This window comes from Phyllobates terribilis, unplaced genomic scaffold, assembly GCF_046119375.1.
Source record: "Phyllobates terribilis strain yellow unplaced genomic scaffold, ASM4611937v1 Scaffold_1__5_contigs__length_1240528914, whole genome shotgun sequence".
Lineage (NCBI taxonomy): Eukaryota > Metazoa > Chordata > Amphibia > Anura > Dendrobatidae > Phyllobates > Phyllobates terribilis.
The window spans coordinates 220,841,613-220,853,681 of NW_027362761.1; the positions used below are offsets into that span (position 1 = coordinate 220,841,613).

A 12,069-nucleotide genomic window follows, 5' to 3' on the forward strand; every position below is an offset into this window, starting at 1 on the left:
TATAATATATATATATATTCCATACATATTTATTCACAATATTTATAAATGTTCCAAGGGTGCTCCTTCAGGTTTTCTGGCACCATAATCTTAGAGAATTGTAAATTCTGTAGCTTTATTAATGCTACTATTATCTAGGTAATTTTGAACACATTTGATTAATTTTAAGAATACTGGTGATTTTTATGTGTCCTACTTTACATTCATAGGTTTGACAATTATTTACTGAGAGATGAATATATGCTTATTGGTTTCAGTCAAAAAATATATCTGATTTATGCATATTTATTGCCAGAAGTTCAATATGTTCATGAAGTTAAATCATATTTTCTCCTTTAATTCTAGTGTAACATTAATATTGATTGTTGTGACTAAGTGTAATTAAATCTTTGCCACCACAACAGTGATATTCTTGTTGAACATGTTTCTTCACGTTTCTTCAAGTTTCAAATGCAATTAAATTGAGTCTTGGAACACATTGTCAAGGGAATGTTTTACCCTTAAACCTTTGCTCGAATGAGTTATAGCATAGCACATGTTACTACGACAAAACAATTACTAAACAGGTTTAATACAATGGTTAAAGCATGTTTTCTTTTTGTGTTTTTTTTATTAAAGTGTGACTAAAGTATCACAAGTATGAACATGATGAAATCTTTTTTGTTTGACGATATACATAATCTGTCATGTGATAAAAATATATATATTTTTTGCCTTTCAAATATACTTTGTTATTGCATATTCTTAACTCTGTTTTCAGAAATTGACAACTGATTCATGCTGCCCGAGCAACGGCAGCCTAAATCTGGAGACTGGCATTGCTATTGCAGTCATGCATATTTTGTGGGGAAATTATGTGACATTTCTGAAAAAAATATATAATTTCTATTAATCATAATACAGCCAGGGCCAATGAAACTAGGATGATTAGTCCATGAGGCAATCCCCTGGAGCCTTCTTCTTGCCCCACTGCACTAGAATGACAGGTCTCTACTTATGTGTGAAATTAAGGAGACACCTTTCAGTCAAGGGAAGTGGGGTTAGGGAAAAACTTATGGGGACCTGCCTCCTGGACTAAGTATGGTTTTCACATTGTTTCTGGCTGACCTTTAAAAGTTTTTTTTTCTGAAACGCTGCAGAATTTTAGAATAAAACATACACGGTTGCAATAACAGAACCGGTCTTTCATCCATGTTACACTTGGTTTAGGCAGCATAAATCAACTGTTTTCTTTAAAATAATATGTGATATTATACAAAGGGACTTCTTAAAAATTAATTAATTGAGATCTTTAACACACATATCATCCAAAGTAGTTTATAAATCTCTCAAAGAGAGTACAATCTCTTCTGGATAGAAGCTTGTACTAAAACTCTTCAGGTAATATGAAAGATTTCAAAGATATGGTAGGTAGCATTGGGCTGAAAGTTTTCCAAAAGTCAAACTTCTTTTTGGCATAGATGCAATTGGGTTAGATTACTATGTCCATAAAAACTTTTGCCAAGTTAAAAGTAAAATAAAAAAAACTGGTTCTCCTCACTTCCTACTGTATGTGTGGTATTTATGTGGTATTTATTTAGTCTGCTAATCTTTGATGCCTTCTTGGCATCCTATATGCCTTCTATAGCAAGAGAAGTAAATGTCAAACAGATGTCATTGCCAGCCTTATTAGTCACCATGTGTCTGCATATTCCGAGTGTCACTCAAAAAAAAAAAAAAACCCTCTCTTTCTTAAAGCTTTTACCATATTTTGTATATCCTGAAGAAAAACTGATTCCAGACACAAGAGCTCATTGGTGAGATTAGCGAGGAAGAAATAATATTTTCCATTTACTTAACGTTAATTTTATTTAAAAGAAATCCCTTTGGCAAACAGCATGGAAAAAAATGTTTTTTTGTTTGTTTTTTCGCAAGGCCGTCCTAACATTTATAATCTAATATTATCCTTCACAGACACCTAATGTGAATAGCTTGACCAACACACTGCAATGGAATGAAAATGGAATTGTCTGATTTTAGAACAGTCTTATAGGTGATATATCTGACAGAGAACCACAGTTTTAAATAAAAGGCCTGCAATTTACTAATATTATTCTTCACAGACACCTAGTGTGAATAACTTGACCGACACACTGCAACAGAATGGAAATGGAAGAAATGTCTGATTTTGAAACAGTCTTATAGGTATATGTCTGACAGAGAACCATGGTTTTAAATAGCAGGCCTGTAATTTACTAATACTATTCTTCACAGACACCTAGTGTGAATAGCTTGACCGACACACTGCAACAGAATGGAAAAGGAGGCCAATATTTTCCATGTTCAGCTCAAATTTTTGGATTTTTATTGCTGAAATATGGAACAGATCTGGCTTTATTCTGCAATGAGAACAAGCAAATGGAGCAGAAAAATGGTGTACTCTGAATTGCTTTTTAAGCAAATAACCAGGAATAAGAAAAAAAAAAAATTGCCCTGGCCCCCGATATCTGGGACTATGTCTACAAATATCTGTAATTATTACAGCAGCAGCAGATAGGACGTTCAATGGACCCTCTTGTGCTGTATCATACACTGCAGTCTGCCACATACACTGCCTGCCTGCCTAGCACTAATTATGTGCAGCTGGATTAGTCCACAAAAGGACTGTTAGTTCACATGGATATATACATATATATGTTGTGGAATACCTGTGTTAACAGGGTGTTCAATGGACCCTCTTGTGCTGTATCATGCACTGCAGTGTGCCACATACACTGCCTATCTCCTGCTATCACCACTAAACATATGCAGCATGATTAATCCTCAGAAGGACTGTTAGTTCAGTTGGATATATATATATATATCTCCCTACTCTTCCTGATTCTGGAGTAGACTGTGATATAGACCTGATGATGCTGTGCGGCCAGCCAATCACTGTAACAACAAACATGGCTACGGCATTACAGTGCATGGCAGGCAATCCCTGCATGTTCATTGGCTCTCTAACGAGCGCCAAACATGCAGGGAGGGGACCCGAGTTCCCACCTGAGCAACCTGGAAATACTCGCCGAGCTTGTCGAGCACAGTGATGCTTGGGCGAGTACCGAGCAGTGGCGAGCACGTTCGCTCATCACTAATAATAAAGATGTTCTAATATGTAGCAATTTGAAATAAATACATAAATAGATAAAAGATATATCATCGAACAAATATACAATGTAAATACCAATGCATGGAATCACACAAATAATTTTATAGAACACATAAGGTGCATGTGCATAGGAGATAAATAAGTGGTGCTGTTCCAAGAAGGTTTATAGGCGAATCAAAGTAAACCAAGCAAAATTAAAGTGCTTTTAGCAAGCAAAGTGCATGTATAATGATTATATCTTGTAGAATAAAAATTGACAACAAACAACCTCCTTTGTTCTTGTGGTCAGTACAAAGCCAACATTCTGTATCCTAGTAATATACCACTACTGTTTATTACATAATTCTTTTAAAGGGATTGTCCCCCTTACCTTTATTTTAACAGATGTGCTAGGAAAATAATTTTGTCACACTAATTGTAACATCCCTGGCTGTGCTGGCATGGCTTACCATCTTCCACCATGCAAGACTGCCAACTTACCTACCAGTCCAGGCTGTGCACTATACTCCTCTACTTGCTGTGTGCATGTCTCTTGTCGGCTGGCTTAGGGTGGCAGTACTGGAGATTCCTGATTCTTAAAGTTACAGTGTGCACAGTCGTAATGCGTCCCCAGCCTATTGCTGTGAGTCACTGGATACTTAAACCTCCTCCACCCAGTGGGACGTGCCTGAAGAACACTTTCTTACAGTGTGTTCTGTACAACTGTGAGTTGCCAGGTCCTTTCCTGAATCTAGTCTGTTTCCGCCTCCCTGGGGGCTGAGTACCCGGGCCCGTTACCTGTATCTGAGACTTCTAGTCTATTTCTGCCACCCTAGGGGCTGTATGCCCAGGCTCGTTTCTGTATCTCATTCCTGTGTCAGTTCCTGTTTGAACTGTGTCCTAGCCCATTACCTGTTTGTCTCTATTTCCAATCCTTCCCTTTTCCTGCAGTGTCTGAACCAGTACCTAACTCCTACTTGTTGTCTCTGTACTTCTGTTTCTGAGTTTTGTGTCCACTCGCTACTTCATAGCAAGTACCTTGTGTGTATCTGGTTCAGCTTGTCCCGTTTCCCTGTCTCTGTATCTACCTCCTGTGGTCAGGCTATCTTCCTGTGTTTCCCGGTCCCTGTCTGTTCCATGTAAACAGAGCCCTGTTCGGTCTGTGTGCTTCTGCGGCTCTGCTCTGCCCTGCTCCGCTTGCCCTCCACACCTGCGGTCTGCTCTGCCCTGCTCCACTTGCCCTCCACACCTGTGGCTCTGCTCTGCGCTGCTCCGCTTGCCCTTCGCACCTGTGGCTCTGCTCTGCCCTGCTCCACTTGCCCTCCGCACCTGAGGCTCTGCTCTGCTCTGCCCTGCTCTGTCCTGTTCCACTTCCCCTCCGCACCTGTGGCTCTGTTCCTGTACTGGTCCCTATCCAGCCTGTTTACATACCTGCCAGTACCCGCCTGTCTGCATACCAGCCATGCCTGCCAGTACCCGACTGTCTGCATACCAGATGTGCCTGCCAGTACCCGCCTTTTTGCATACCAGTCGTGCCTGCCAGTACCCGCCTGTCTGCATACCAGCCAAACCTGCCAATTCCTGCATTCCCCGGTGTGGGTCAACAGCTGTGACCGGGGTCTGACCTAGAGTAGCACCTGGGCCACCTCCCACGTCCCTCCTCGGACCACGGAGTCGATTAAGCCTCCGTGCATCCGTGGTCGGATCTGGCGAGGTCTCTAGTCACGCCCCTCCAGGCACTCCTTGGTTCGTGGCCCAGTGGGACCATTAACCACTCTCACGCCAAACAGTCCGGGTGTGAGCGTAACACTAATATAAAAGTATCACAGGTACAGCAACAATCTCCTCCTTTGTGGTGCAATGTCTGCTTGTTATTGCAGTCTTCCTCACTGGCTGAATAGTGCTCCTCTCATGCACCAGATCTGTCTATAAACTTCTCCAATGGGAAAATAATTTTCTCATGTACAAGGTTTCCCAATGTTTTCCAATTAGAGAAGGCTCATAGACTGGTGTAATCGCATAACCCTCCATCATCAGCCATTTTATGGACAGCAGAGCTTTGCATTGTATACCAGGTGCAGGAAGAGGTTCTCTAATAGTTATTATTAGTAAGTACCATAAAATCCTGTTCTCAACCCATTTGTTAAAATAAAGCTGTCATCCCCAATCAAAATATATATTCCTAAAGCTTAAAGGGATATTCCCATCTCCAAGATGATATCCCAATATGTAGTAGGTGTAAAAATAATAATATTAGCAAATACCTCCAATTAGAAATGTAGTATAGTATTTTTGATTCACTATGCTACTTACCTCATGTGCAGGGCATTGCAGGACCTTAGGTATCCATGGTTACGACCACTAGCAGCTAGCTAACTGTCACTTTATCTGTGGATGTAACCATAGATACCTAAAGTCCTGCAATGCCTGCACATGAGGAAAGAGACATAGTGAATCAAAAATACTATACTACACTTCTAATTGTAGGTATTTGCTAATATTATTATTATTACACCTACTACATATAGGATCTTGGAGATGGGAATACTCTTTTAACTGAATTTTAATGTAATTTTAAAGTTGAGTGCATTCTTTATTTTCAATGGGATTTTATAAACAGAGAGGAAACTTAAAATTTTATTTCAATCACATGCTCTAACAATCAAACTTTACCTAGAGACATTTTTTCTATTCAAACATATAGAACATAATACAAGTTTTGTTAAAATCATCTGGATAAATTTGATTGTGATAGAGTAATTAGCATCAATTTCCAAATATATTACAATATGGAAACTATGCAATTATGATTAATGTATTCTTCAAATTATTGAATGCTTGTTGTAAAAACATTTTAATTGCAATACATTGCAAAAATTGAATTTGTGACATAAATAAATCCAGCAAATTCTATTTTTTTTAAATAAAGAACTAATTGTACTTCCTTTTGGTTTTAAATACTCTTGTACTTTTTTGCTGCATATTAATGTATTTTTGCTGTGTTTTATATTAATCTCTGTGAATGTATTGTTTAGATTGCATTCTGATTTATTTGAATTCTAATTTAGTCTTTTTTTCTACTGGTGATCACATACCATAAATCAACACTCTTTAGAAGAAAATATCATGTTCCAGGATGCTTGAATATAAAATAAGAAGATAAATGTGATTTTTTTTGCCGCATATTTATGCACGTTTTACACTGTTTTATATTAATCCCTGTGCGTATATTTTTTAGATTCCATTCTGATTTATTTGAATTTTAATTTAGTCTTTTTTTCTACCGTAATATAAATCAACATGCTTTAGAGGAAAATATCATGTTCCAGGATGCCTGATTGTAAAATGAGGAGATAAGTGTGAAATTACGTTGACGAGAACCCACTTGCTCATCTGCAAGGAAGTACTTATTTGAGATGATGCTTCAACTTGACAAAAGTACATTTCTCCCTTGATTGTCACATTTTAATTAAATTCACAGGCCAGACATACTTTTCTATCAATGAGATAAAGTATATGACATCTGTCATCCTTTAGAAAAAATTATGCTTACCTGATATTTTACCAAGTACAAGAGAATGGATTGTATTGAACTGTGTGCCAGAGCTGAGAATGAATTGTTCAGATGCATATTGGTTAACCTAGAGAACATTCAGCACAAGAATAATGAAATCATTTTACAGTACATAAAGCATAAAACGTTATGTATGTATATATATATATATATATATATATATATATATATATACAGTACAGACCAAAAGTTTGGACACACCTTCTCATTTAAAGATTTTTCTATATTTTCATGACTTTGAAAATTGTACATTCACACTGAAGGCATCAAAACTATGAATTAACACATGTGAAATTATATACTTAACAAAAAAGTGTGAAACAACTCAAATTATGTCTTATATTCTAGGTTCTTCAAAGTAGCCACCTTTTGCTTTGATGACTGCTTTGCACACTCTTGGCAATCTCTTGATGAGCTTCAAGAGGTAGTCACCGGAAATGGTTTTCACTTCGCAGGTGTGCCCTGTCAGGTTTAATAAGTGGGATTTCTTGCCTTATAAATGGGGTTGGGACCATCAGTTTTGTTGTGCAGAAGTCAGGTGGATACACAGCTGATAGTCCTACTGAATAGACTGTTAGCTGCTTTTTTCTTGCCATAATACAAATTCTAAGTAAAGAAAAACGAGTGGCCATCAATACTTTAAGAAATGAAGGTCAGTCAATGCGAAAAATTGGGCAAACTTTGAAAGTGTCCCCAAGTGCAGTTGCAAAAACCATCAAGCGCTACAAAGAAACTGGCTGACATGAGGACCGCCCCAGGAAAGGAAGACCAAGAGTCACCTCAGCTTCTGAGGCTAAGGTTATTTGAGTCACCAGCCTCATAAATCGCAGGTTAACAGCAGCTCAGATTAGAGACCAGGTCAATGCCACACAGAGTTCTAGAAGCAGACAGCTCTCTACAACAACTGTTAAGAGGAGACTTTGTGCAGCAGGCCTTCATGGTAAAATAGCTGCTAGGAAACCACTGCTAAGGACAGGCAACAAGCAGAAGAGACTTGTTTGGGCTAAAGAACACAAGGAATGGACATTAGACCAGTGGAAATCTGTGCTTTGGTCTGATGAGTCCAAATTTGAGATCTTTGGTTCCAACCACTGTGTCTTTGTGCGACGCCAAAAAGGTGAACGGATGGACTCTACATGCCTGGTTCCCACCGTGAAGCATGGAAGAGGAGGTGTGATGGTGTGGGGATGCTTTGCTGGTGACACTGTTGGGGATTTATTCAAAATTGAAGGCATACTGAACCAGCATGGCTACCACAGCATCTTGCAGCAGCATGCTATTCCATCCAGTTTGCGTTTAGTTGGACCATCATTTATTTTTCAACAGGACAATGACCACAAGCACACCTCCAGGCTGTGTAAGGGCTATTTGACCAAGAAGGAGAGTGATGGGGTGCTACGCCAGATGACCTGGCCTCCACAGTCACCAGACCTGAACCCAATCGAGATGGTTTGGGGTGAGCTGGACCGCAGAGTGAAGGCAAAAGTGCCAACAAGTGCTAAGCATCTCTGGGAACTCCTTCAAGATTGTTGGAAGACCATTTCCGGTGACTACCTCTTGAAGCTCATCAAGAGAATGCCAAGAGTGTGCAAAGCAGTCATTAAAGCAAAAGGTGGCTACTTTGAAGAACCTAGAATATAAGACATATTTTCAGTTGTTTCACACTTTTTTGTTAAGTATATAATTCCACATGTGTTAATTCATAGTTTTGATGCCTTCAGTATGAATGTCCAATTTTCATAGTCATGAAAATACAGAAAAATCTTTAAATGAGAAGGTGTGTCCAAACTTTTGGTCTGTACTGTATATATATAAAGTGAATAAAATTAATTATTTTTTGACAATGGTGTCACTGACTGTAATGTATTAAAACATGGGCATGCATTAAGATCTGAGTGACTTTAACAATGGCCAAGTACTGGGTCAGGGCATCTCTAGAATGGCAGTCCTGTGGGTTGTACAAGATACGTAGGGGTTAGTAGGGGGTTTTGGATGCTCGATGACTTTTTATGTGGTTGAGTAGCATTAGCCTGTCCAATCCCATAGAAGAGCTATTGTAGCACAAAATTCAAATAAATAGCAATAGCTATGATATCTTAATCCAATTGTATTGCTCCCTGTATATGTGACTAGGTAGCTGCAGACCCATAAAAATGCCAATGTAGAAACCTGAAACTTGCCAAAAGTGACTGCAATGAACATGTCAGCATCAAAACTGGACCTTGGAGCAATTGTAGAAGGTGGTCTGATAAATCAAATTTTCTTTTACACTATGTAGTAAGTATGTAGTAAGTATGTAGTAAGTGCTCCTTTAGCCCTACTCCTCCTCTTCCCTCCCTTATTGTCCCTTCTTTTGAAGTCCACTCTGTCCGCAGTTACTCTCCCTCCAACCTCCAAATGGCTGTCATATACCGACCTCTGGGCCCAATCACTGCCTTTATTGACCAATTCTCCTCCTGGCTTCTTTACTTTCTCTCTGCTGACATTCCCACAATCATCATGGGTGATTTCAACATCCCCACTGACAGTCGCCAGTCAGCAGCATCCAAACTCTGGTCACTTACTTCATCCTTTCGACTTACTCAGTGTTCCTCCTCAGCCACCCACACAGACGGACACACACTAGACCTTATCTTCACCCGACTCTGCTCCCTATCTAACCTCACAACCTCCCCCTACCCCTATTTGCCCTACCACACTGCAGAAACTGTGTAGCAATGACATGAGAAACATAATAAATAGTTAAACGTGTTCTTAATCTAATCGAGCATCTGTGGAATGTGCTAGAAAAACAAGCACAATCCTTTAAGTCCTCACTATGGAAATTACTGGACTTAAATATGGTGCTAAGATTTTGGGGCCCCATACATTATAGGTTTCATAACCTTGATGCCTGATATATTACATCATAGGTCTTGTGGAGTCCATGTTTTGATTAAATAGAGCGGTTTTAGCAGCTCAAGGTACACCCACTCAATATTGGAATGGTGGTTTTTAGGTTTCCAATCAATTATTCATGATTTAAGCTTTGATCCATTTTACTGGTGTACACAGGCTAAATGTTCAAAAATACAAAATTTGCATTTCAAACAGTGCTTTTCTTTTAGCTGTTTGTCTGAAAGGGTACCAAGTGAAAAAAACGAGTGGTGGTAATGTGATTGCTCTCAGCTAGGTCAAGTGTTTTTTATATACTGTGTACGCAGTCTAGTGATTCGATTTTTTAATACAGTACAGTCCACAACCATCTACTAACTGTCCCACTGATGACCGATAACAGCTACCCAGTGAGTCTAAAGACTGCTAGGTGCATCATTTTTTTTGGAGGTAGGGTTCTACTTTTAATATGTTAACTAGCTAGCATATCAGGGATAATTCTTATGGTACATTCAACTTGCAATAACTCAATAACATGCCATGCAGACAAGGAGTTATTGACTTTAAAAAGGAATGTGCAACATATTTAGACAAAAGGAATACATATTTCAGTAATAATACCTCCACAAATAAGATATCCTGTTTTCTCAAAATTGATACCCTATGGAGATGACCATCAGCCAGATTTTTAGAGCTGATTAGGAAAACATCAGGATCATGATAGTAATTCATTTTGTACCTTATTTGCAAACTCCCTACATATAAAAGACAACAAGAAGAAAAAACAAAAAATAAGAATGAGACAAATGTAAAGACATAGTGTTATATGCTCTATATATTAATTAAAGACATCCTGAAAGATGACAAAATAAATCAAAATCTGACAATGAGATTAGGAGCCAATATTGAGCAAGAGGACAATGCCATTCTGTGTGAGTTCAATGGTGTCTATGTCCTATTTTTTTCTTTTGTCATGCAAGAACATGAAAAAAGGACTATCCTTTTCCTAGCATATAATGGCCTTACACTGCTGAAATGTGGTTTGGTTCTGTATCAAAATACATTGGATATGCTGTATTTTAACCCAGATTCCTGCTTCATAAAAATATATATTTTTACATTTTTTTTTATATAGATAAGAATTTTTTTTCACATTTTTTTCCATCGACGAACTCATGACAAAACATCTAACATATATCCCCTTGCCTCAAAAAGCACAATAAAAGTGCAACAAAAGCTGCAAAAAAGTAAAATATTTTCTTACTCATCAGCAAACATTTGCCCACACTCCTGTTTGTCTAAACAAAAACCAGGACAAAGGCTACAAAAACCAACCTACATAAATACACATGGTATGAAACCAAAATAAACCAGCTTTTCTTTATTCATGTTTTTCTTTTCTTTTTACCTGATTTTTTTATATACATTTGCAAACTTAGACTTACATAGTTACTTTATATGTATTCAGAAACAAAGGATTGCAGAACTACAATTGCAGTGCAGTGGTGTGAAGTTTGTTTTAGAACAAGTTTCTAAGATTTTCGAATACTCGGGAGCAAAGATGAAATTTACAATGATGAATTATATATGAAATAAAAAAACTTGACAGTACTCACAAGGGGTTGCAAAAATAATAAAAAGTTTTTTTTCTATTTCTCCATGCACAAAACCAATGTTTTGACCTTTATGATCTTTATCAAGCTCAATTAATCATTACATATCTTAAAATTATATACACTCACACGTTAGTATATTAAATACAAGCCCAATAGCAAATTGTTATAAACTAAAGTTGCTCCTCACAATCAATATACTACTGCCTGACATTTATATCTTATAGATCTCATATACATATTAAAGGGAAACTGTCAGGTCATTTTTGAGTAATATCCTAATAGTATCCTGAAAGATAGCTTAAGTAGCCTTTTTAGGATATGTAACTTTTATTTCTCTACGTAGCGCCGTTATGTTCCTGTAAGCCCCGGACAAATTTATTTTCTCGCATTGGCAAGTGAAGCATATGTAAATTGAAAATTAATATTCACCCCTTCCCCGCCCATATTCCTGCCTACCCCTCTGCACTGGCGTCACTGATTCTGTCAGGATGCTGTATGCCCGATGGTCGCATCGCAATCCCCGGACTAGCCTTCTGCTCTCCTGACCGGAGAATGGCAGCTGCATAGAAATACATTCTGAAACACTCAGGTCAGGATAGCATATGACTAGCCTGAGGATTCCAAAGTGATCCTCAGGCAAGTAACTCAGCAGTCTGTGACTACCAGCCAATAGGGTAATCAAATTACTGCTGAAATCAAAGCAAGCTCACCGCAGGATAGAGTACTTTTCTAAAGATAATTAAAACGTAATTTTACTAAGTATTATTGAGGATATAAACAACCATGTCAAAAAAAACATTAATTAAAAACAATAGATAGAGGCCTTGTCATTTCCCTATTCAATCTCTCAAAGGTTCTCCTTCCTGACCAATGGAGGTGGCACCCTATTCATGCGC

The 12,069-nt window shown here is 38.1% G+C and overlaps 1 protein-coding gene across 1 annotated transcript in view; it reads right to left on the minus strand.

The window, feature by feature from the left end:
- The window catches only part of CNTNAP4 (contactin associated protein family member 4), a 636,367-nt gene that overhangs the window by 12,604 nt on the left and 611,694 nt on the right, over positions 1–12,069 (minus strand). The window contains exons 20-21 of the mRNA XM_073670996.1: positions 10,179–10,312; positions 6,663–6,750 (exon numbers count right to left, since the gene is read on the minus strand). Coding sequence (XP_073527097.1) covers positions 6,663–6,750; positions 10,179–10,312 — 222 coding nt within the window. The remainder of the gene's footprint in view (positions 1–6,662; positions 6,751–10,178; positions 10,313–12,069) is intronic.